The 24,896-nt window shown below is 35.8% G+C and overlaps 2 protein-coding genes and 1 pseudogene across 5 annotated transcripts; 1 reads left to right on the forward strand and 2 right to left on the reverse strand.

Moving 5' to 3' along the window:
- Positions 1–3,333: 3,333 nt before the first annotated feature.
- On the reverse strand, positions 3,334–3,795 carry LOC124897844 (leucine-rich repeat protein 1-like). The gene has a single exon (XM_047411442.1). The coding sequence runs from the start codon at positions 3,793–3,795 to the stop codon at positions 3,334–3,336; it is 462 nt and encodes a 153-aa protein (XP_047267398.1).
- A 14,598-nt stretch (positions 3,796–18,393) lies between these two features.
- LOC107869879 (putative receptor-like protein kinase At3g47110) lies at positions 18,394–21,389 on the reverse strand. Of its 4 annotated transcripts, none has more exons than XR_007054359.1 (3): positions 20,336–21,389; positions 20,059–20,215; positions 18,394–19,560 (listed from the first exon to the last, which is right to left on the reverse strand). XR_007054359.1 is itself a non-coding variant. In XM_047410576.1 (2 exons), exons 1-2 carry the CDS (start codon positions 21,381–21,383, stop codon positions 19,451–19,453), a joined length of 1,158 nt encoding a protein of 385 aa, XP_047266532.1. In that variant the 5' UTR covers positions 21,384–21,389; the 3' UTR covers positions 18,394–19,450. The 4 variants fall into 4 exon arrangements, 1 of the variants encoding a protein (XP_047266532.1); XR_007054358.1 differs by having other exon boundaries at positions 20,059–20,257; XR_007054357.1 differs by having other exon boundaries at positions 20,059–21,389.
- Positions 21,390–23,837: 2,448 nt separating this feature from the next.
- Positions 23,838–24,687, forward strand: LOC107869279 (annotated as a pseudogene).
- The last annotated feature ends 209 nt before the right edge of the window (positions 24,688–24,896 follow it).

The following is a 24,896-nucleotide window of genomic DNA, read 5'->3' on the forward strand; positions in this document are numbered from 1 at the left end:
GACCTGGTTCCCTTCTTCCTCTTGCTCCATGCTTTTAAATAAAGGTCAGGATAAAATTCCGTCTCTTTAACTACTGCTTTGTATGAAAACATCATGTGTTTACATCCAAAGGGGACAGGATGTAAACATGTGATTTTGCCCTCTTAAAGTTTAATTTTATTCACATTTACCCATTTTTACTTTATCCTACTGTCTACCCTCATCCATGTTATTATATCTCCACATAAATACAAAAATAACAAACTCCCTAACAAATTCTATCCTATCCTAACCCCTTTACATCTCATCCTAACAACCTACCCAATTAAAATAAACCACATCACACCCTACCCCTACCCCTACCCCCATCTCACTACCCCACCTACCCTACCCCACAACCACACAATTCCATAGGCATATATACAACAAAAAAAAGGAAATCATGGGATCCATTTTTTTCCATTCCACAGAATTCCATTTTTTTCCTTTTCTTCTTCAAGATACGCACACACTCTTCACATCCTCATAAAAGACACTAGCTGAAATTCCCCATTTGGACAATTAAGAATACACATGACAGTAGCCATGGATGAACTCCATTTTTCTTTTTCTTCTCCACGGCACACATAACACTCACCTTCACTAAATACACAGGAACACACTCATCACAAAAACCATTACCATCATCTTCCATTTTCAGCTGCTACCGAGATAAACTCACGCACACACTCACTGGATTCACACTCTCTTCACCGCACACAAACACATAGATCGAAGAAAATAGCAAGAGAGAGAACAGAGAGAGAAGAGAAACAATAGCTCGTTCACGCTACTGTTCCGGCGATCTTTCGTCGCCATAAAACGGCGTCTCCTCACCCGATTCAACACTATTTCGGGATCAAAATTGATTGGGAATTTAGGTTCGAAAGCTGGGTGTTTGATTTGAGTCGGATTTCAGGTTTCGTTACGGATTTGAATTGGTCGTTCTTATTCAGGTTCTTTTCGGGTTACTGTTCCGACAGTAGCTTTGCTGGAATCATCTCCACCGTTCTTCATTTGCTGGATCGATCTCAAACTCGCCGAATCTCGTTGCTTTCCTCTGACTTACGGGCGAGATATAGACAGATACCGATCCCGTCTTCATCATTTTTCTTCCCTTCGTTGTTCATTTTCGTCACTGTTTCAACGGGCTCATTAGAAAAAAACCAATCATCATTCATGGTTACTATTCTAGCGCGTCTATTGGAGAAACAGCGCCATTGATTCCCCTTTTCTTAAATTCAATCCAAAGATACTTTATTGTCGCTATTCCATTTGAATCTGTGTTTCGTTTTAGCTGGATTTGTGTTTCTTCGTGGGTTTTGTACTGGTTTACTAGAAGATTGGTTATTGTTTGGTCTTGATCGGGTATTGTGAGTAGTTCGGGTAGCAATTTCTTGAATATAGAATTGGGGTTCATTGTTGAGGTTCTCCGGTCGGCTATTTTGGTCATCTTTATTACCAACGACAACAACAAGTTCTATTGAGGCGTTGGTATTTATCTACTTTTGGTCGAGTTATTCTAGAATTTGGTTACTTTGGGTGTCATCAGTTTCAATCGGATCATTCGTGGTCAATTTTGTGATTTTTCGTTTCTCTATACTGAGTTGGGATTGCATCACCGTTGAGGTCTCACTATTCGAACTCTCGGAGTTGGTTTTCCTAAACATTATTATCATCGTAATCGAGTATTTGAAGGTCCATTCCTTAACTCTCTCTCTTTATTATTTTTTTAATGTGGCTATGATGTGTTCTTTGGTGATATGTTTCGATCTTGTGTTTGAGCAATCGTGATTATTATGGTTGATATTGATTGATTGATTCATGTGAATGAAGGAATTGAAAGATTTGAATTCATGTGGGAATAAGTGGGTCGAGAATTGAAAACTTGATATAATTAGTGAATTTTGATTAGTTTGATTCATTAGTTGTTTGACTTGAAATAAACGTTAATTGAATTTGGTAGTATCAAGATAGGTCGATGGGAATAGGCAAGACGTAGGTGGGGTAGGAAAATCTAGAGATTGTGGGTTGATTGAATGTTTGAAATTTGATTGAATGGTTTGATTTTATCACTTTTGAATCAATTGTATAATTTAGCCGGGGAATGCCCCAAAGGATTTGTATTGATTTACCCGGGGAATGCCCCAAAGTAGCATGTACGCAAAGGAGGCTCGTGATCAAGGCCCGGAATGTCTGGTGGAGTTTAGTTTAGGATTATTTTAGAATAGAATAGGTTTTATATTTCAGCACCTCTTTTATTTTGGATTGTATAATTTGGACTGAACATTATTTTGGTTTATTTTGAATTTTGTGTGATTTGTTTGTTTGCTTGTTTTGTGTGTTTATGTGGTGTGTACATTTGTAATGTCAAATTAGCCGATATGCTCCACCAAGCAACCGTGGTTGAACCACGGGATCGAGGGGTGCCTAACACCTTCCTCTCGGTCAACCACTATTTGCGGATCAGTTTTTAGAGTCAAACCGTTTCGAAAAGGATTTTCCAAAGGTGACTTGGCACACCGGATTATGCCAAGTGGCGACTCTGAATAAGAAAAAATAATGTAAATAATCCTTTTTTTTTAAAACAAATTTTTCATTTTTTGTCACCTTAATAATAAAACCCTTTCGAACTTAAAATACATACATATTTTTTTTTGGAGTCGTAAAAAAGGGTTGTGACAACAGCTTCTAGTCTTTACAAAGAGGAATTGTAGGAATAACATTCTTGTGTGCCAGCTCACTACACACTATCAATCAGCCAGCTGATCTAACTAACTGAGCAACAACTTTCTGTTAAATAGACATAATGAATGAATGGAGCAGTAGATCGACATAAGGAAATATAAGATAAAGACAACATGAAGCAATTAGATACTTGCATTCATAAGATAAAAACATACCTGTTAAATCATTTTCCGATAAAGACAATAGCTGAAGTTGTGAACAATTTGATAAGCTTGCAGGAATATGACCAAGAAACTAGTTTCCCGATAAATAAAGCCCTTTGAGTATTGGGAGACCATTGCATAAACCTTTGGGAAGATATCCTGCTAAGCTATTGCGTGTAAATGCAATGACTTCGATTCTTGAGATATTGAAAATTGTGAATGGTATAGAACCCGTAAGTTGATTATCTTGTATGCCCAACAACTTCATGTTGTGAAGATTGCCTATCCCTTCTGTAATATTCCCTTGAAGTGAATTAAAAGATATATCTAAAGTCTCCAACCTCGAGGCATTTGAGAGTGACAGAGGAATAGAACCTATGAGGTTGTTACCTCGCAACCTTAATTCTCTAAGGTTTATAAGACCTCAAATCACTTTTGGTATTTGTCCCTCAATGCAATTGGAATTCAGATTCAAAGTCTCAAGTGTGGACATATTAGAAAATGAAGAAGGGACGGAACCAGTGAAACTATTATTTCTAATATTAGTAACTTGAAGTTGATGTAAAAACCCAAACCAAGAAGGAACCTCCCCTCTGAAGTTGTTGAAACTTAAATCAAGAAACATAAGACGACGCAAGCGTGTCACTTCTTGAGGCAAATTTCCATGGAAGTTATCGTTTCCCAAGTCAAGAGAAACAAGAAATGTGAGGTTTCCAAAATCACGGCGAGAACCACAAGCGACTCGCACCCAATGGCAAACAGAAATAGCCGGAGACCAACTTTCATCCAAGAAGTGAAAGGGGTCGGAAATGATTTGAGATTTTAAAGAAAGAAGAGCTAATTGATCAGTGGTATTGTTTGTTTGGTTCATGGCTGAACTAACCATTACATAGTGAAGTAACAAGAGTGTTAAGAGAAAAGAGGTTAAAGCTTTCTCCATAATTGCATAAATTGGTAGGAATATGGATATGGAGTGTAACGATGTGGTGTTAAGACTTTAAATAGCAAAGAGATCTCTTGCTCTTTCTTTTAAAATATCATTTCATTCAAAGCTTCCTTTCTTTATGTCATCACAAGAGCAATAAAGAAATAATATGTGAAATAACACAGAATGAATGAATTCGGTAAATATTTAACAAACAAAATTTTAAATATTTGACAAATGTTAAAAGTAGCTTTAAGGAATAATGCGCTGATTTATTTTTTTGTTTTTCTCCAACTATTTTTATATAGAACTTCTACTCAAATTGGGATTTCTATTTTTGGTAGGAAACTGATTAGTTGTTTTTGTTATTTTTGGTAGAAAATACGTTGTTTTTTTACGGGAAGTTTAACCTATTTTTGGTTGTAATATCGACTATTTAAGAGGGAGTTGATGATCAATAAAATATGCAGCTTTATCAGTAAAGAAAAATAAACTTCTCTGCGTCTCTTCTCTTCTAACTCATCTCTTTTTTCAGCCGCTAAGTTCAGCTAAGAAAACTTTCTTGTTTCCATAAAATACTTACAATAGACTGAATCAGTCAGTGTTACAAGAAGCTGCATTTTTCTTCTTCAACCAAAAATAGTAGAGGCATTTTTTTTAGATGAACAAAAAAAATGCACTCTTTCTTTTATCTTCTTCTATGCCATGTGGGCAGAGCTAGAATTATTCTTACGATTTCACGTCTAAAAACGTATTCCTACATACCGTAACACATCTCCATTGAATTCTAATTATTTTAAGGGCTTCAAGGCTTGATTATTGAGCTGAAGATAGTCTAAGAAAACCAATGAAAATGGACAAGTTTTCGGGGTGTTACATCAATAACACAGAATGAATGAATTTGGTAAATGTTTAACCAAAAAAATGTTAGTTTTTTACAAACTTATACGACCAAAACTATAAAATACATACGTAAGAGACTATTTTGAATCTACCATCAAAATAATAAACCATTGGTGTCATTTTATACAAACTTTTGTGACCAATGTAAAAGGTTGCGCCTCAATAACAGCATAAGAATGAAATGAATTAATATATAAATATATGCCATGAATAATTTGAACTCATAATTTTAATATTACAATGAATTTATAACAAAGATTTTTATGTTTAAAATATCTCTTTCTTGGTTAAAGTTACCAATAATTTCCGGCATAGTCCAGTACTGATCAGAAAATAAAGCTGTGGGCTCCAAGAAAAAGTGCCCCCAAAAAAAGGAAATTTCATAATTTGAGGATAAAATGATCTTCTTTAGATTTTTTATTGAGTTTAACTAGTATCCACCAACAGTGGAAACTATTTTTTACACAAGCAAGTACTCTAAAGCCTATGATAGGTAATTTTCAATTATTTTAATTTTTTAATCTTAAAATTATAAATAAGGAAAATAGTTGTAGAAGATAACTTGGACTCTATATTCACTCTATCAATATTTTTTTATAGCAGTGTGACTTTGTTATTAAAATTACGAAGATCAATCGAGTCTTTTTAATTGATCGTTAATTTCTACTTTATAATTATTCAACACAATCTAATTTGGATTAATTAGTAGCATCAACTTTCTCTACTTCTTCGGACGTAGTGGTATGGACTGCGTACATTCTACCTTCCCCACAACCCACTAGGTGGGAATATACTGGGTTTGTTGTTGTTGTAGTAGTAGCATCAACTTTCAAAGCTATCACCATCTAATTTGGATCAATTAGTAGCATCAACTTTCAATTTTTATGAGACTTTTTACTTTTTGAGATTCAATTTTTTTAATATTGATTGTACATTTGGGATTATAAAAGTTATAATAAAAAGTAAACTATTTTAATTTGATGGTACAATATATCAATTTTTAACAGACTTTAAGAAAATATTATAATAAGACGTTGACTCATTTAGCTCTCAAAATCCAAACATCAATAACTAAATTGAGACTAAAAAATTTTATAAGGATGATTTTAATTCATTGTAAAACTACCGGTAGAAGAAATTTTTGAGATAAAAATGAGTACAATAATTATTTTTTTCAAATCAATATAAAGTTGAGAAAACATGTACAAGAGAAATTACGTTCCAAGTTCTAACATTAAGAAATAGAGAGAGAAAAAAATCAAGTAATTAAGAAAATTATTCTATGAAAATAATGTCATTATTTGTTACCTATTAAAATTACTACTTGTGTAAAAGAAAAATTTTCCACTGATGGTGGAAATAAGTTAAACTCTTTTTTATTTTACGCTAGGTGAAATTAATGATTTCGATGGACATTAAGACATTGATATGATACAAAGACGTACCTAATGTAATCCCACAAGTGGATTTTGGGGGGCGGTGTACCCAGACCTTACCCCTACTTCGTGGAGGTAGAGGGGTTGCTTCCAGAAGACTCTTCGCTCAAGACACTGAATAATAGAGATTTGCAAAGGAATGCATCAGCTAGGATCCTGCTGGTTAGAATAACAATGATCTAAGACTGACGAACTTTGAGACTGAGATCCAGTCATGTCTCGGATTGGAATATATCTCTCCTTCAGCCAACTACTAAAAGATGAACATTATGTCTTGGTACTAGACAAAGTTGAAAAGGGAAGAAAACAACGTGCATCATCAAGCTACAGTTCTTTAAATCATCGATGTAAAAGTGCTAATAGCATTTTATGTTTGTAATGACAAGTCTACCGTTGTGGTTTCTGTGGCAGGATCACAACGACAAGGACAAACGATCCTTCTTCTATTATGACATTTACTCTGGGATCTTGTCTACTCGAAACAGCAGCAACAGCAACAGAGATGATGCTAAAATGGAGCCCACGTTGCGACCCCTAGTTGGGTCAAGCAACCCTCGCGTCACGAGGCTATCGCGACCCCTTACTGCCTCACACGAAAAATAGCATAACTTTTCGCTCGGTTAGCGGATTTAGACAAAATTGGTCGTTGGAAAGATAATTCAATTATCTACAATTTAGTAGGTCTTGAGCTCCAAAATTCTATAGGTATCAAAAGTTATACATGTTCAAAGTAGATCTTGTAGAATCGAATATCCAATTTTGGATGAATGAAGGGTTCTTAGCTCAAGTTTGCTCCAAGTGATTTTTATGAACACTTTTCACCTCATAATCACTTCATACATTAGGAAAACGATCATGGCATGATACGGGAATTCCTAGCTCGATACCTTTCACACGAAGCCAAGCACGTGAGTTGCAACGACTCCAAGCCTTGTTCATATCCTTGGACGCGTGTGAGGCCCTTGTGATCCCATCTTAGGGACTATACTTATTAAAGTGTGAAGATGCTCATCAAGACACCCCTAACCCACCCAATTAAATGCCAAGGGTATTTAGGTCTTTTGTCCTTCCATTGTAATTGACTATATAACCCATGTAATAGGTCTTGTCTTGCTTTAGTTCATTCCTATTATTCAAGAAACAAAAGACTTGTAATATCAATGACTTCTCTTTCTCATTTCGGAGAGGCCAAAGCCGTAAGCTCACTAGTCGAGCAATACTAGTGTTGTATCTTGGCTAGAAACAAGGATCTTGGGGTTCTTGAGTTCCTCTTGATCCAAGTAAGAATTTGGTTTTGATATTCATTAGTCTTAGGGTCCTTTCTCATTGTTAGGGTTCTTAGATTATTGAATATTTTATGTCAAGTTTCTATACCTTTTGTAATCTTGATAATATTGTGTTTTTGAATCTAAAAGTCTAGTGAAGCCGTGTAGGGCTCTTTCGATTCACTAGCAAAATTTTCATTTGTTGTTCTTGTTGTAAAATCATTTTTCTAGTCAAAACAAGTGTTGAATCCTAGTGAAGCTGTGCGTGGCCTCTTTCGATTCACTAGCATTTTGTTGTTCTTATTGTTGCTTCTTGTGTTGGCTTGAATCTCTCTATATACACTTAGCTTTGTATCATTGGTATCAAAGATCAAGGCTTGGTTTTGTTCTTACAAAACCAATCTTGGGAAGCTCGTACAAAAAAGGGTGTGTTCTTGAACCTCTTGATCGAAAATTGGTTGTAGATCTACAAAAGTTTTACTTGTGTAGTTTGTTTCTTGTGTTGGTTTTTTTCTCATCAACACAAAAGGTGTCTAAATCTAAAGTTGAGCTTATTGAAAAAGAGAATTGTGTTGTGAAAAAAAAAAACTTAGAAGTGACCATTGTGGTGTATTGTTGTTATGTTCTTGAGGGTGTTGATGTTGTATTCATCCTAAACTTCCCCTTATCTTATGTCTTAACTTCTATAAAGAGAATAGATCCAAAAAGCTTGTAAGACAAAATTGAAAATTATTTGTAAGAAGACTTGTCAACATCACCTTTTCAAGACTTGACAACCACTTTTCCTTTAAACAAGGAACCTTGTCTTGTGGGACTAGTGAGGTCAAACATCACCTTTTGAGTTTGAAAAAAAAAAAGGTTAATAAAGGTTACAAGAATTTATGTTTTTCATCCCATTAACAAGCCATCCATTACAAAAGATCTAAGGGGACTAAGACTTCAAGATGATGAACTATTTATGTGGACTCACGGCCATTGACATGCTGCCACGTCACCTTAGTTACTACTCACGTGATAATTTAAGCTCAAATTTGGATGTTCTAGTTTCTAATTATTGATTCCTAGTTTCCTCTAATTTACTTGAGAACTAATTAACAAACTAGTACATTCCTACTAGCTTGTCAATTAGTCCCTTGAAGCCTTGTGTTCGTGTCAACGTTTGTTTGTGTGCTTTTGTCATTTAAATATGTTATAACTCTTGGCTCTAGTTCAACAAGAATTCTTTGAGTTTCAAACAAGAATCCACTCTGGAAAAGGGCATACTCATACCTTAAGGATTCATGGGTTACTAGTGAATCTACAACACTTGTGGAGCTCGAGTGTAAGTGAACCGAAAGAGTGTGAGTGTGGAGAGGGATTTTAACTAACTTGTTTGTTGCATATGTAGGTGATACATTGAAAATGGAGGAAACCACATCTCAAACCGTGGATTCTAGTGAAATGGAGAATATGAGGGTTACTCTTAAGGCTATGACCCGACTCTTGAAAGGTTGAGTACGGAGGTAAGAGCCATAAGGGGGGAAGTGACGACTATTAGTGGGAGGTTAGAATAAGTGGAGAGTCAAAGGAACTCTCTCCCTTCTACTCCTCGAAATGTTTTGTCAAGTGGGCATGATATAAATTCCTCCACTATCATTAATCCCGAAACATGGCCTCAATTACCAAATCCTTCCCTAGCTCCACTAAATGCCGCAAGCCAAACCACCCAGAACCCCCTAACCTGAGACTCCAATAGACCAATCCATTCCCAAAATCCTCAAGTTCCATAAGAGAGACTTGAACACCAAATACCTCCACTAAATCCAAACCCTCCCTTCCAAGCTCCAGTAAATCAAAGACCACCAGCTCCACAAAATCCAATTCCTCCAAATCAAGTTCCAAACGTCCAAAATTGTCCCGCCCACTTTGAGGAATATGGTATAGAGGATTATGAAGGGTATGGATCCTTTGATGATGCTTACATGAGGGAGGAGGAGATGAGAGGAAGACGTGTGGATCCAAGGATATACCGAGTGTCACGAACTGAACCGGGGCCCTGGTCGTGACGAGCATTCCCGAACCCGAAGGCCCGAAACGCCCTCTGTCTATTTGGTAATCATGCACATAATTCATATGATCAAAGTAATATGGATGAGACACAATAATACGGAAACATGGACAATAATTTAAAACAGTTAAAGGCCTGAAAACATGCCAAACAATATTTAATAAACATCTGCAACAGTCTGTAAAATCTCTACTGACATACTATCTGAATAACTGGGACAAGGCCCCTAGCAGACCAAAAACCATACTGAAATAAATACCTAAATGACTAGTCCTTCCGAAGTAAAGAAGGCTCACCAACTGAAATCTGAGACAACCCTGTCTGTAGACTCTACTGAGGATCTGGACCCCTAGACTGTGCCTCATTACCTGGGAGGAAGGGGGAGGGGTCAGCATAATTGTATTGGCACGTGAAGCAATCAAAAATAGAGTAATTGAACATATATATATATATATATATATATATATATATAATATGTGAGAGAAAATGCTCATCAAACATTATGCATAAAACAGTTGCTGAAAAACACATGGGCACCTTCTGAAAATATGTAACCTGTTTGTAAATCTCAAACTTTGATCTATGTATTACTTTTAAGTTAGGTGGTATACCTACATGTCTGATACTCCACGGGTGATATAAAATCCGCCATTGACTCAGCAGGGAAGCCTCCAACCCGAGTATGCCGCAAGGGTTGGGGTTCCTGAATTTGATACGCCACACGACACTTAAGTCAGCATATAATAATATACCAGGGTTGGAAAACCACGGTTTTAGGCAATGAGTTGCTTGAACTCAATCCCTCTTCAAGGAACCACCTAACATCTCTGTATTCCTATTTTTAACCTTTTCTGTACATGCAACATTCAGAATGTCTATAATCATGATAGTCTGAATATCTATTGGTCTGAGTCTGATATGGCATTGGTCTAAATTGGTATCGTCATACCAAGACTTGCAATTCATGATTTCTGAGCCATAATACATTAAGCTAAATCTTTCATTTAAAGAATAATTTAGACCACCAAAAACATGCAACTGATATATAAGATTTTGTGTTTCGAAACTCACGACAAAATCATGCAAAAACTTCATCAACATATGGTGGTCTAGTGCCTTTAGCAAATCCATGCACTCTTTCATTACATGCATTATGAACATTAAACATTCATGCTAGATTCCCCGTTTAGTGATTTTAAACCATCTTTAAATCATAACAAGAATTCAATCATTTCATCTAGTGCTTTTCAAGGATGCATTGCAAAACAATTCATATGCTATTAGAAATTTGAAAAATTCATAATAAGAGGGAATTCACCGAAAATCATGCTCTCAGCAAGAATTCGTTCTTAAATACATGGTTTGATACATTCATATTCTCAAATCACTTTGGGAAAGGTCAAACGACCAAAACAATGATGTTAAAACATTTAATACATGAATATATATGTAGATTCAAAAATCCCCATTCTAAAACATGATTTTTCCATGCCCATGAGAATTTATGAAAACCCCGCGTGCCTCTATTTTGGAAAATAATGGGTGCTTCCTGAAGCCTATGGATTGGGGATTCCGAATCTCTAATCAATTTTAAAAACCCACGGTTTAATCTTGATTTATTTGGGTTTTTAGTTTGAAACCCTTGGGAGTGTTCTTGAGAATTTTTAGAGGAATGTGGATGTATTTTGGAGATTGGGGACTGAATTTCGTGTTAATGGCTGAATAAGGGTGGGAAAAGGACCATTTTGCCCCAAAAAGGAGTGTTTAAGTCACTTGAAACCATTACATAGGCACCGCATATGATATCGCCTATGTTTACATAGGCGCCGCGTATGCTATCGCCTATGTTTACGTAAGCGCTGCATATGCTGTCGCATATGCTTTCTAGTGGCCATGTGCAATTGGTTAGGCGACGCATACTACTTTGAAAAGCCATAACTTCTTGCTCGGGTGCCGGATTTTAGCAAAATTGGCATCATTGGAAAGCTAACTCGAAAACTTATCATTTTATACATAGTAGGCTCTCTAATTCGACATATACAAAGAGTCATGGTTGATAGAAGCTGACACAAATTACAATATCTACTAAAACATAATCGATCGAAATAGTTTCAACTCGTCCTTGATTTGAAGGACCTCTATGGTCTAAATTCATGCTCAAATGGATTCACATACTACATAAACATGCCAAATTGACATAGGATTTAAGGATCTGGGATTATCAACGCATCAGAGTCATAGTTTTTATTCTAGCCCAAAATGTGGGGTGTTACATTATCTTCCCCTTGGAATCATTCGTCCCCGAATGATGGATAGAATGTCGAAGTCTTAAGGGTATGGGATAACGTGGACATGATATGCTCCCTTAGAAAGAATACACTGATCGGAAACATGACTCATAATATTAGAACTGCTGATGTTTTAAATACTTATGCCGGACATGCATATCCGAGGCATGGAATACACAGCTGAAGCTACTCATAGGCTAAATTGTCATAATGAATCATGCATTTCTAATGCATGCATATCTAACCGAACTAACGTATGAACGTATGGATAAATACGCAATAATAACTGATGTGAAGCTTGTAATAAGAATCTATGCATGCAACTGAATGGGGTATCTCCCCCTTGGTACCCTGTGTCCCTATCTGAATGCTCAATTAACTAAGATACTCAGAAAACTGAGGCGATGCACAGGGCACCTACGAATTGAATCATAACTGAACATCTGAAATCTGAATTTAATGCATGATGCATGTAATGGGCTATACTCGTAACTACTAGTATACTCTATCTTGGAATAGTAGCATGTCTGAGATTTTGAGTAGCATGAATAAGTGCAAAGACGAGAAAACAAGTCATGCGAATCTAACTGCTAAACTGACTTATTGGCCATGTAGACTGAATTATACTACACCCTTATACTTAACTGGAGTATCTCTTCATCACGATTCTCTAAAGAAATTCTAGCATTAATAGGGAGCCATGAATCTTGGGTATGGATTACACAAAACATCCAACTGAGGAATCACCACATTGACACTACTCTGCAGTCTAGAACATAGGCATATAACTCCTGAATTAGGATAGAATTACCAGGCCTTTGGCATTACAACTTCTTACTTTCAAGCTTAGCACACTTCTCGAATATCACTTAACTATACTATACTCCTTAAATATCATATTCATTCAACTCAGCTTAAAATTCTCATATGAGCATTGACAAATCTTTCTACTAATGTCAAAAATAACTTAATTCCTTCGCTGTGATCAAGCCTAACTCTAAGTCACAAAAATACAACTTGCCAGACCACGCTATTATTCTAAACCATATGATGCAATCTTCTATATCTCCTTTAAAGATCACATCCTAAGTATAACATGCCTTACCACTTCAATGACTACTCTGAACTCTTACTATGAAGTCGCTAGCGCATATAGCGTTCCTTTACAACAATCTCAACATGTCATTCAAGCCTATCTTTATAACCACATATGAACTTTAAAGAAAACACTCATAAAGGAATACTTCACATATTCTCTAAATCACTATTAATATCACTCCCACGATCTACCCCAAGAACATACACATACAAAATTCCACTAACCATCACATAAATAATAACTTGGCCCCAAATCTTACTTCATACTTATGGCCTTATCTAAACAAGCATACTATGATCATTCATCAACAAGGAATAATTACTCACCACCACTATCATCGCATAAGGATGAGTCACAAAAAAAGGTTAGAACATAAGATCTGGAGGCATGGAATAATACTATATGAAGCTTGACACTCATCTGAGGCCTAAGGAATAGCAAAACAACAACAAGGACTCACCAAAGCGCTCTGAATTTAGGGTATTCATGGCTATAAGCTGAATCTCTCCAATCATTTAGCGTAAAACACGAGTTATGGAAACGGAGCACATTATAAAGTGTGAGTACATGACTCTCTATCATGAACGTGAACTGATCATGGAACTAAATCGTAAAACAAGAGTAGGTATTAGGATCACTGATAAATACTGAGATAGGAATGGTTGAGATTCACCCTGACTTATTGATGTTCTACATCATCATGGCATCACTACAAGAATCTGAGAGTCTTACTTGGTTATTCGTTTAGTCATGTCCCCCTTAGCTTCAAGCCATCATCTTAAGTTTTGGGCGGTACCTTACTAGATTTTAAACTTAACTGCACTCACTGCACTCTGGGTTCTGAAATATGACAATACACAAAATTAATAAAACTTAACCTGAAAGACCACATATCAGAGTGGAACGCCCACTGCTAATACTACCTTCTGAGGCACACTCTATCATTCTGTAAATCCAATAGTCATCATCTATTACTCGAACACTTACTAACTTCGAATCTTCATGAGTATCCCCAAATTTGAAGTGCACACCCTCTAGTGCCTCTGCTCTCATTTCTATTAGCACGACTTTCAAGGACTCGAGCTTAGATTATAACACCTAACATGGGTATCACCAAGTCTTCAATGAGCCACTCTATTTCTATCGTAGTCTACCAACATAGCAACTTTAAACTTATTTTCCTCTACTATGAGAATCAAGTTCATATCAAAAGGCTCAACGCTATCAATTAAAGGTCCTTAACTTGGCTAATTAAAACACCATATACCATCTAGCTAGTCTTTTTCCACCTAGAAACTCAACGGTACTAGTATCCACACACAATATGTAATAGCCTTAGAAAAATACTACAGCTTCATACCACCTTGGGCATACTTCTACATCACATATACAACCTCATACTTCATTACGAATCAAATAAACTTAGGCACTTGCATACACTGTTCAAGCCTATAGATCACTTTTATTTAACTAGTATCATTAACCAAGAAATCATCACATCCACCTCCATGTCCATCAATTGTTTCAAACTTAATGTCTAGTACTAAACATGATTTACAACCAACCTTACACACAATCCTCACTTAGAAACTATGAAATAAACATCAAGAAACACTAGTACACTAGAAATTTATAACCATAATAATCGATCATGACCTTACGACTTTCCTTGTCATAATCCATTAGCACGTACTATTTCAACACATCAAGATTACAAATCTAATCCCACGAAACATGTATCATCAATCAATTGCCACTATTCACCACCACACCATTTAAATTCAAGCCTATAGTCCAGCATCAATCATTTACAACCAATGAAGAGTGCAACATAATATAAATATACTAACCCTTTAAATTGGGATATTCTACCCAAATACTTTAAAAATATACTACATACTTTCTCACAAGTAGTATTAGCTTACAACTACCAATAAGAAGAAGGTTAAGGGGTAAGGTCACATAATAGACATGATCAATCTTAAGCTTATATTATAACCATACAATCTTATCTACTTATACGACTTTCTCACATCACACTTACTTACCCAATAGGCATTTAGACTACATTCAGATACCCCAAATGACAATGAGTCTATACTTATAACCTACTAGCTAATCTAGCCATTTTCATTCATAGCCTATAAGGGGTTTCTATAACCACCTTAAATATATCTATTTTGAAAGGAAGAAAACAAATAACATTCTGAGTCAACACTTCCTCCATGGACTACAATACAATCCATAAATGGTACCAACACATTAGTCTACCACCACAAAAGGGTAAATCATACTCAATCAACGGTTATTCAACTATAAATATTTAATCACAAAAGTCACCCTCTCTCTGACCTCTAACCTTATGACTACATATCACAAACTTCTTGGTCTAATTTCACTACCAATAGGTCATGACACCGACACTCTAACTTATACTACTACTCGAGTGGAAATACAGTTCCAACAAACACAAGAACAACAAAATGAATAGGAAGTTTCTAGTGAATCGAAATAGGCCTCACACAGCTTCACTAGACTTTTGTTTTAAACAACACAATGATATCAAGATTACAAGAGATAGAAGCTTGATGCACAATATTCAATGACTCAAGAATACACATCTTACTCTTGTCTTAACTGAACGCCTCATAAGAATGAGGACACAATTTTACACTAAGGAACTCCTCTCCCGTCCTTTGTGGGACTTTTGAAATTTTTGCTAAATAATCGGAGAATATCTGGAATACCAGAGTGAGGAAAAAATTAGGATAAATTTTCTTTTCGTATGGGTGACATCATAGCATGAATTAGAGTATGAAGGAGGAATATTCTGACTCTATAGCACAAACTAGAACACGAAGAAAGAGAGACATTCCTAAATGCCTTGCAGCCTCCAGCTTATAAGTGTGGCGCGCTACACACCCATAAACAAGACTCTACCTGAAGTGATTTCACAGATACCCTGGGACCATGAATTGTGCTTTGATACCAAGTTTTTCACAACCCGAACCGGGGCCCTAGCCGTGATGAGCATTCCCGAACCCGAAGGCCCAGAACGCTCTCTGTCTATCTTGCACATAATTCATATGATCAAAGTAATACGGAATAGACATAATAATATGAAAATAGGGTCAACAATTTAAAACAATTAAAGGCCTAAAAATAGGCCCAACAATATTTAATATACATCTGCAACAGTCTACAAAATCTCTACTGACATACTATCTGAATAACTGGGACAGGGCCCAAGCAGACCATAAACCATACTGACATAAATATCTAAATGACTAGGCCTTCCGAAGAAAAGAAGGCTCACCAACTGAACTCTGAGACAACCCTGTCTGTAGACTCTACTGAGGATCTAGACCCCTAGACTGCGCCTCAGTACCTGGGAGGAAGGGGGTCAGCACAATTGTACTGGCACGTGAAGCAATAAAAAATAGGGTAATTGAACATATATATATATATATAATATGTGAGAGCAAATGTTCATCAAACATTATAAATAAAACAGTTTCTGAAAAACATATGGGCACCTTCTGAAAACATGTAACTTCTCGGTAAATCTCCAACTCTGATCTGTGTAATACTTCTGAGTTAGGTGGTATCCCCTACAAGTCTGATATTACACGGGCGATATGGAATCCACCATTGACTCGACGGGGAAGCCACTAACCCGAGTATGACGCAAGGGTTCGAGTTCCTGAATCTGATACGCCACATGACACTTAAGTAAGTGTATAATAATATACCTGGGTTGGCAAACCACGATTTTAGGAAATGAGTTGCTTGAACTCAAGCCCTCTTCAAGGAACCACCTAATATCTCTGTGTGCCCATTTTTAACCTTTTCTGTACATGCAACATTCTGAATGTCTAAAATCATAATAGTCTGAAATGTCTATTAGTCTGAGTCTGATATGGCATTAGTCTGAATTGGTATCGTCATACCAAGACTTATAAGTCATGATTTCTGAACCATAATACATTAAGCTAAATCTTTCATTTAAAGTATAATTTAGACCACCAAAAACATGCAACTGATATAGAAGATTTCGTGTTTTGAAACTCAAGTAAAAATCATGCAAAAACTTCATCAACATATAGTGGTCTAGTGCCTTTAGCAAATCCATGCACTCTTTCATTACATGCATTATGAACATTAAACATTCATGCTAGATTCCCTCTTTAGTGATTTTAAAACCACCTTTAAATCATAACAAGAGTTCAATCATTTCATATAGTGTTTTTCAAGGATGCATTGCAAAACAATTTATATGCTATGAGAAATCTGAAAAAATGCATAATAAGAGGGAATTCACCAAAAATCATGCTCTCAACAAAAATTCATTCTTAAATACATGGTTTCATACATTCATATTCTCAAATCACTTTGGGAAAGGTCAAAAGACCAAAACAATGATATTAAAACATTTAATACATGAATATATACATGGTTTCAAAAAACCCATTCTAAAACATGATTTTTCTATGCCCATGAGAATTTAGAAAAACCCGCATACCTCTATTTCGGAAAATAATGGGTGCTTTTTGAAGCCTTTGGATTGGGAATTCCGAATCTCTAATCAATTTTGAAAACCCACGGTTGAGTCTTGATTTATTAGGGTTTTTAGTTTGAAACCCTTTGGAGTGTTCTTGATAATTTTTAGATGAATGTGGATGTATTTTGGAGAATTGGGGACTGAATTTCGTGTTTATGGATGAATAAGGGTGGTAAAAAGACTATTTTGCCCCAAAAACAGAGTGTTTAAGTCACTTGAAACCATAAGATATGCGCTGCATCTAATATCGCATATATTTACATAGGCGCGACATATGATATCGCCTATATTTACATAGATGCCGCATATGATATCGCCTATATTTACATAGGCTCCGCATATGATATCGCCTATATTTACATAGGCGCCACATATGCTATCGCATATGCTTTCCAGTGGTCATGTGCGATTGGTTAGGCGACGCATACTACTTTGAAAGGCCATAACTTCTTGCTCGGGTGTCGGATTTTAGCAAAATTGGTATCGTTGGAAAGTTAACTCGAAGACCTATCATTTGACACATAGTAGGCTCTCTAATTCGACATATATAGAGAGTTATGGTCGATGAAAGCTGACACAAATTACAACGTCCACTAAAACTTAATCGATCGAAATAGTTTCAACTCGTCCTTCAGTTGAAGGACCTCTATGGTCTAAATTCATGCTCAAATGGATTCACATACTACATAAAAATGCCAAATTGGGATAGGATTTAAGGCTCTAGGATTATCAATGCATCAGAGTCATGGTTTTTATTCTAGCCCGAAATGCGGGGTGTTACACAAAGGTTGTCGGAACAAATACAACTGCAATTGCGACCAAAAGAAAAAGAACTAGCAATTATTTCCTATTTGATCTGTGCTTTGATGAAATGGGGCATGGCGGGACACTAAATCTTAAATAACCACACAATGCTTCATTGTGGGTGAAACACTGACTCGAAAGGTTCTTGAAAGGAACCCCCCCCCCCCCCCCCCGAGGGTATTTCACCATACAATTTGTGGACAGAAACATTGAAATACTTCAAATTTTGAAGTTTCTCCAAAGACTTGGGAATGTTTCTAGATATATTATTATGAGAAAGGCCTAGGAATTCCAAACCTACCATGTTTCTCCTTGAGTCAGGTATATATCCTTGCAACTTGTTGTGTCTCAAAGAAAGGTGTGCCAGATTTTGCAATCCTCCAATTTCTCTAGGAATTTCATCTGAGAATTGATTCATCAACAAATCCATCTCCGTTACAACCTTTAGATTTCCAATTTCTGCAGGTAAAAAACCTACCATGTTGTTTGACGATAAGTCAAGAACCACTAGATCTTGAAGGTTCCCTAAGCTTGGTGGTATATTGGAACCCAAATGTATCTCCCTGAGTGAAGTAATATTCCCAAAGTAATAAGGAATGGATCCTGAAAGTTGATTTTGACCCAAGTAAATTTCACCCAAATGCTGCAATTTACATATATGATCTCCAATAAATCCTGTTAATTTGTTGATAGTCAAGTTGAACAACTGAAGGTTTCTCAAGTTTCCAATAATTGTTGGAATCGATCCAACCGAGTTATTTCCAGAAAGATCAAGGTCTAATAAGCTGCTTAAGTTTCCAACTTCATTTGGAATTCGGCCTTTGATTTTGCATTGTTGGCGTAAAATTTTCTAAGAGAGGTGGAAAGGTTCTGCCATTTAGAGGGTTGGAATATAGATAAAGAACTGTAAAATTTCTGCTATTGGTTAAGGATGTCAGGAAGCTTAATGATGAGTCGCTGGTTAAATTGTTTCCTCCTAAATTCCGTATCTGTAGATAAGTCAAATATCCAAGTGAGCTGGGAATCAAGCCTGTGAGTTCTTTGATAGAAAGCTCAAGAATAGTAAGTTTTGAACAATTGGAGATGGAATGAGGAATATTCCCAACAAGATTGGTTAAGCCATCCCGAAAAAGTCTTTCAATGTTGGGTAAGATTGAACCTATGTTTGGTGGGAGGCTTCCTGACAGACTGTTGAGTGAAAGATCAATTATTTTCAGCCCTGATATGTTGAAATCTCCATATCAAGTGAACCACTAAAACTATTAAACCCAAGATTAAGTTGCTCCAACTGAATGAGATTGCTTATCTCTTTGGGTATTTCACCTGTCAACACATGAAGAAAAAATGGAATACAAGTGAGATGAACTAGTTAGCTCAATGCTTATCTATGTGGTTCATGCTTTAGTTTGACCTGATGAAAAGGTGTCGACAAGAACTCAAAAAATTGTTATTGATCAAAGTCTTAAGAAGGATGTACATATTATATAATTTTTTCTCCATAAAAGTTCTTAATTTAATTTTCTATGAATTTATGATTGTGCAGGTTTGTATTTTTTATATGGACTCAAATATATAAACTGATACTTTATTACAAGTTAGCTAACTACCAACAGGAGTTCAAATTTACTGGTTATTTCTTAAAATAGATTAATTTTAAACATTAAAAGACGCTCCTTATATGGTGTTTCTTGTCATACTCTTGGAGATTTATTTATAATTGTTACATTTTATTACTCATTACATGCATAAATTCATTGAATTTTATTAGTTCTAATGGATCTATAAAAATTAACATGAGATGCCATTATAATATATATGTACCTATAAGCTTATTTCCACCAATCGGTTAAGTTGCCGATTTCCCATAGTAAGAATTCACTAAGATTGTTCTGCTACGCTGACAAAACTTGCAGCGATGAGATATTGAATATGGAGATCGGGACAGAGCCAGTAATCTGATTATCCTCCATGGCTAACTCTACCAAATTAAGAAGATTTCCAATTTCTTGAGGAATTATCTCTGAAAATAATGTGTAATAAAATAAAATTCTGAAGTAATAAGATACAATAGTGCTAGTATTCATAAGATGGAACGTACCAGTGAAATGGTAAGTTCCCAGATACAATATCTGCAAGTTACTCAATCTTCCAATTTCACTATGTATTGGTCCATCAAACTCATTTCCCGATAAAGACAAAATTTGAAGTTGTGAACAATTTGATAAGCTTGTAGGCATAGGACCATGAAGCTTATTTTTGGATAGATAAAGCCCTTTGAGCTTTGGGAGACCATTGCATAAACCATTGGGAAGACTTCCTGATAAGCTATTGCCAGTAAATGCAATGAACTCGATCCTAGAAATATTGAAAACTTTGAATGGTATAGAACCAGTAAATTGATTAGATTCTATGGACAACCAGTTCATATTGTGAAGATTGTTGATCCCTTCTGGAATGTTTCCTTGAAGTGAATTGTAAGATAATTTTAAAGTCTCCAACCTTGAGGCATTAGAGAGGTACGGAGTAATAAAGCCTACGAGCTTGTTACCTTTCAAGTTTAATACTCTAAGATTTAGAAGATTTCCAGTAACTTTTGGGATTTGACCCTCGATGGAATTGAAATACAGATTCAAAGTCTCAAGTGTAGACACATTAGAAAATGAAGAAGGAATGGAACCAGTGAAACTATCATTTCCAAGACTTAGAAATTGAAGTTGGTGTAAAAACCCAAACCAAGAGGGAACCTCCCTGATGAAGCTGTTGACACTTAAACCAAGAAACTTAAGCCGACGCAAGCGTGTCATTTCTTGAGGCAAGTTTCCATGGAAATTGTTGCTTCCCAAGTCAAGAGAAACAAGAAATGAGAGGTTTCCAAATTCACGGGGAATCTTGCCTGTAAGAGCCATGTTAGAAAGATTCAAGGAATTCACATGTTGGTGACGAGAGCCACAAGTGACTCCAACCCAATGACAAACGGACGTAGTGGGAGACCAACTTTCATCCAAGAAGTAAAAGGGGTCGGAAATGATTTGGGATTTTAAAGACAGAAGAGCTAATTGATCTGTAGTAATGTTGGTTTGGGTCATGACTGAACTAGCCATAAGCAAGAAGAGTGTTGACAGAAAAAATGTGAAGCCTTTCTCCATTATTGGAAAAATTAGTAGGTATACTCTATTACATGTGGTTTGGAGACTTTAAATAGAAATGAGGTCTCCCTTTTGGTCATATCAAGACCACTACCACCAAATCAACCAAGTCTTTCACATCTCAATCAGAATTATAAATGTGGTGGCAAAAGAGTCCTCTAATCTGCCAAAGACTTGGTAAGTCAACCAAGTCTTGCTTTATTTTTTGTGGCAAAAAATCCTCTTTTGCAAATAGTCTTGCTTTCATAAATACTGTGAATTGTGTGGTGAAGAGTAGTGCCACACTTACTAACTAATACTATAGTGGAACAATGAGAGCCTTCCTAAATAGTCAAGTTTTGTCCAATGAATCACTTTCTATATGATGAAATGAATAATTCATTCAAAAAACATTTTATTCATAAGAAAATTCCCTTTTATCACTCACTTATACCATGCTGATGGCTGATTATATTATCTAGCTCTTATGTTATGAACACATCTCTGACCAACTAGTGAACATGAATAAATCTTGTTATTTCGTTGCTCCAAATACTGATAGAAGTGAGGAATTAAACCAATGATCATTGGTATAACCGGTGAAGTTGTTGTCATGTGACCAGAAGGTCACTAGTTCGAGCTGTGGAAATAGTCTCTTGAAAAAATGTAGGGTATGGCTACGTACAATAGATCCTTAGGGTTCAGTCCTTTCCTATACCCCACGCATAGCAGGAGCTTAGTGCACTAAGCTGTCCTTTTATTGGACCCAATAACAACAACTTTCTTTTTAAATATCTTGCTATTCAAACTACTTGTGAAGAAAAAAGGGGCGTCTTCAAGAACTTTTCCGTCTCGTGTAGTTTGTTATGTCAACTCCAAAAAGATAAGTTGTATTGAAATTGATAAACTTTCGTAGAGTAATGGTTGTAGAGGAAGTTGAGGCACTTCTTCTATAGTCCTTATATGCCTGCCGGACCGCTCTGATGAATTCATGATTTATATATATTTTAGGGCGGTAAGAGGAAGTGCAGACTATGAATTGATTCCGCATAACAGAAAGGTGCGATAAATACATCTAATGAAAGTTGTTAGCGGCAATAAAAAAGCACTTTAACAAAAAGTATTAAGTTATTCAGAGATGAACTATCTCGGGATGAGTTACGTCACACTCAAGGAGGGGTAAAAATAATGCTACAATCTCGAAATAACTAATCTGGGGATGATTTATCCCATGTTTTTATCTCAACCTATCATGAAGTAAACTTATTTTAACACCCTGTACTTTTACTCAGCTTAAATTATCCCAAAAATGTCAAAGACTTGCATTAAAGATGAATGTACTTTTATAGATGTGGAATTTTTCAAGATTTTGACTTTTTGTTGTGAGGGAAATTGAATAAGCTTTCAAGATTATGCCTCCACAAAGATATTTTTTTTTTGTAGTTTGTAGTGTTACATGTTTTTAGTACCATAATGTTGTACCAGGTTTTAGAAATTGCTCGTCTGAGATCTATGTTTCATGTTAATGACCACCAAAATATTTAAACATCACATGAGAGTTCAACATGATTCTATCTTTTTTGGATACTTCTTTTATTCTATCATCTCAATAAATATTGTTCCCCAACTTAATTTATTTTCCAGCTTATGTAGGGCCCAATGACTTAACCATTTGAAACAAACCAAATCAACTGTCTTGCAAACCATGATTATGTGTTAACATTTTTTACACAAATTCATCCGAAAGCAAGTAAGGATGTCAATAAAAATGTAACACTAAACCTTGAGAAGCGGGGAGTCAGAACTTGAATTTTATGGGTTAAAATTCAAAAATAGCGGCATATGTCAGGTGCTGATAACCTGGTTCTGAATTTAAATTTGTCATATTTAGTGAATTTTTTTAGTAAAAATATTTAATTTGAACTAAAGCTACTGAGTTCAGTCGGACCTGTAGACAGCCTTCTACCTCCGTTCCGGCACATACTAAAGTGTAGACACAAATGTGTGTTTTGCTTGTGTGGGCACATCAAGAATTCAACTTTTCTTGACATTCTTGTGGTGTGTGTCTCACATTGATGAAAATGAGAATGCAAATAGTGTACATGTGTTAAACCACAAAAAAGAGGGCTCTATTTTGCTCATATATATTTTGGCTGATATTATCTCACACAATGACGTGTCCATTGAGTTCAAACCATGAAAATGAGAAATTACAAACCTGCCTCCAATCCGCTCTATTCCTAATAATTTTATTAAACTAAAGAATATTTGAAATTTAAGAAAAATAGGTCATTCTATAAAACTAGAGAATCTCTAAATTTCACACAGAATATCCCTCATGTTCCAAAGAGTCGTATTATTTCAATATATTTAGCAATGTATAGACATTCTCAGACGGGGCAGATTGTTTACGCAAACTTGTTGGACTCAGTTATATAAATCCTCAACATTCCAATCAAATAGTGGAAAATTTCCATGTACTATTCAGACTACAGTCAAGGAATAACTTTAAAAGGGAGGTTTAGGGAATCCGCGGCACGAAAATACTTCCAACAATTAACCGCAACAGTTGATTTCTGTCATAACCGAGGTGCCTATCATTGCGACCTGAAACCTGAAAATATAATCCTGCATGAAACCGAAAACCTAAAGGTTTCCGATTTTGGCCTGAGTACTATTTACGAGATAAAAAGACAAGATGCATGTGGAACTCCAGCATACGTCGTGCCAGAGGTCATAAATAAGAGAAGGTACGATGGCGAAAAGGCAGATATTTGGTCATGTGGAGTCATTTTGTTTGTCTTGTTAGCTGGTTAACTTCCATTCCATGATGCAAATTTAATGGTAATGTACAAGAAAATTAGTAAATGGGAATTCAAATGTCCTGAACATTTCCCTTCTGAAGTGAAAAAACTTCTATCAAGAATTCTTCATCGAAATCCATTTTCAAGAATCAAATTTGTAAACCACCAATTTTGGATTCAAACAAATTGATAAACCACCAATTTTGGATCAAGAACACGACGAATCACCTCGTAATATTTTTGATATTGTGGATGATTCAGATGCAGAAAGTTCTTCGGGACACAAAGAGCAAAGCACATCAACAATGAAGCCTACCTGTTTGAATGCTTTTGATATCATTTCTCTTTCTCCTGCTTTCGATCTGTCTAGCTTGTTCGAGAAAGATAATAGCTGTAGATCGGATGCTAGATTCACGACACAAAATTCAGCATCCACTATCGTCTCAAGGTTAAACGAAGTAGCTTCGATGGAGAGTTTTACAGTATTTTATTGGAATTGTAGGATGACTATCTCATTTTAAGGCTTAAAATTTTAGGGAGAACACACTTTAATTACTTGATTATTATTCGACATGCCCAGTCATACTCGTATATGGGCTGGTCTAATCTTTTTTTTTTTTTTTTTTACTATCCGAGCTCGTAAAATTCATTTTTATGTGGTCTCATACTATATTGAAATTGTGCAATACCGAAGTTGGAAATTTCACTTAAGATAGTTCAAGGGTTAATT

Source organism: Capsicum annuum, chromosome 4 (assembly GCF_002878395.1).
Source record: "Capsicum annuum cultivar UCD-10X-F1 chromosome 4, UCD10Xv1.1, whole genome shotgun sequence".
NCBI classification, from domain to species: Eukaryota; Viridiplantae; Streptophyta; class Magnoliopsida; order Solanales; family Solanaceae; genus Capsicum; species Capsicum annuum.

Coding starts and splice junctions, on each gene's coding strand:
- LOC107869879 (XM_047410576.1), bottom strand. CDS start 21,383: ATGGAGAAAGGCTTCACATTTTTTCTGTCAACACTCTTCTTGCTTATG. Junction 19,561..20,335: donor GGGAACTTACCATTTCACTG/GTACGTTCCATC, acceptor ATGTGTTGACAG/GTGAAATACCCAAAGAGATA.
- LOC124897844 (XM_047411442.1), bottom strand. CDS start 3,795: ATGGTTAGTTCAGCCATGAACCAAACAAACAATACCACTGATCAATTA.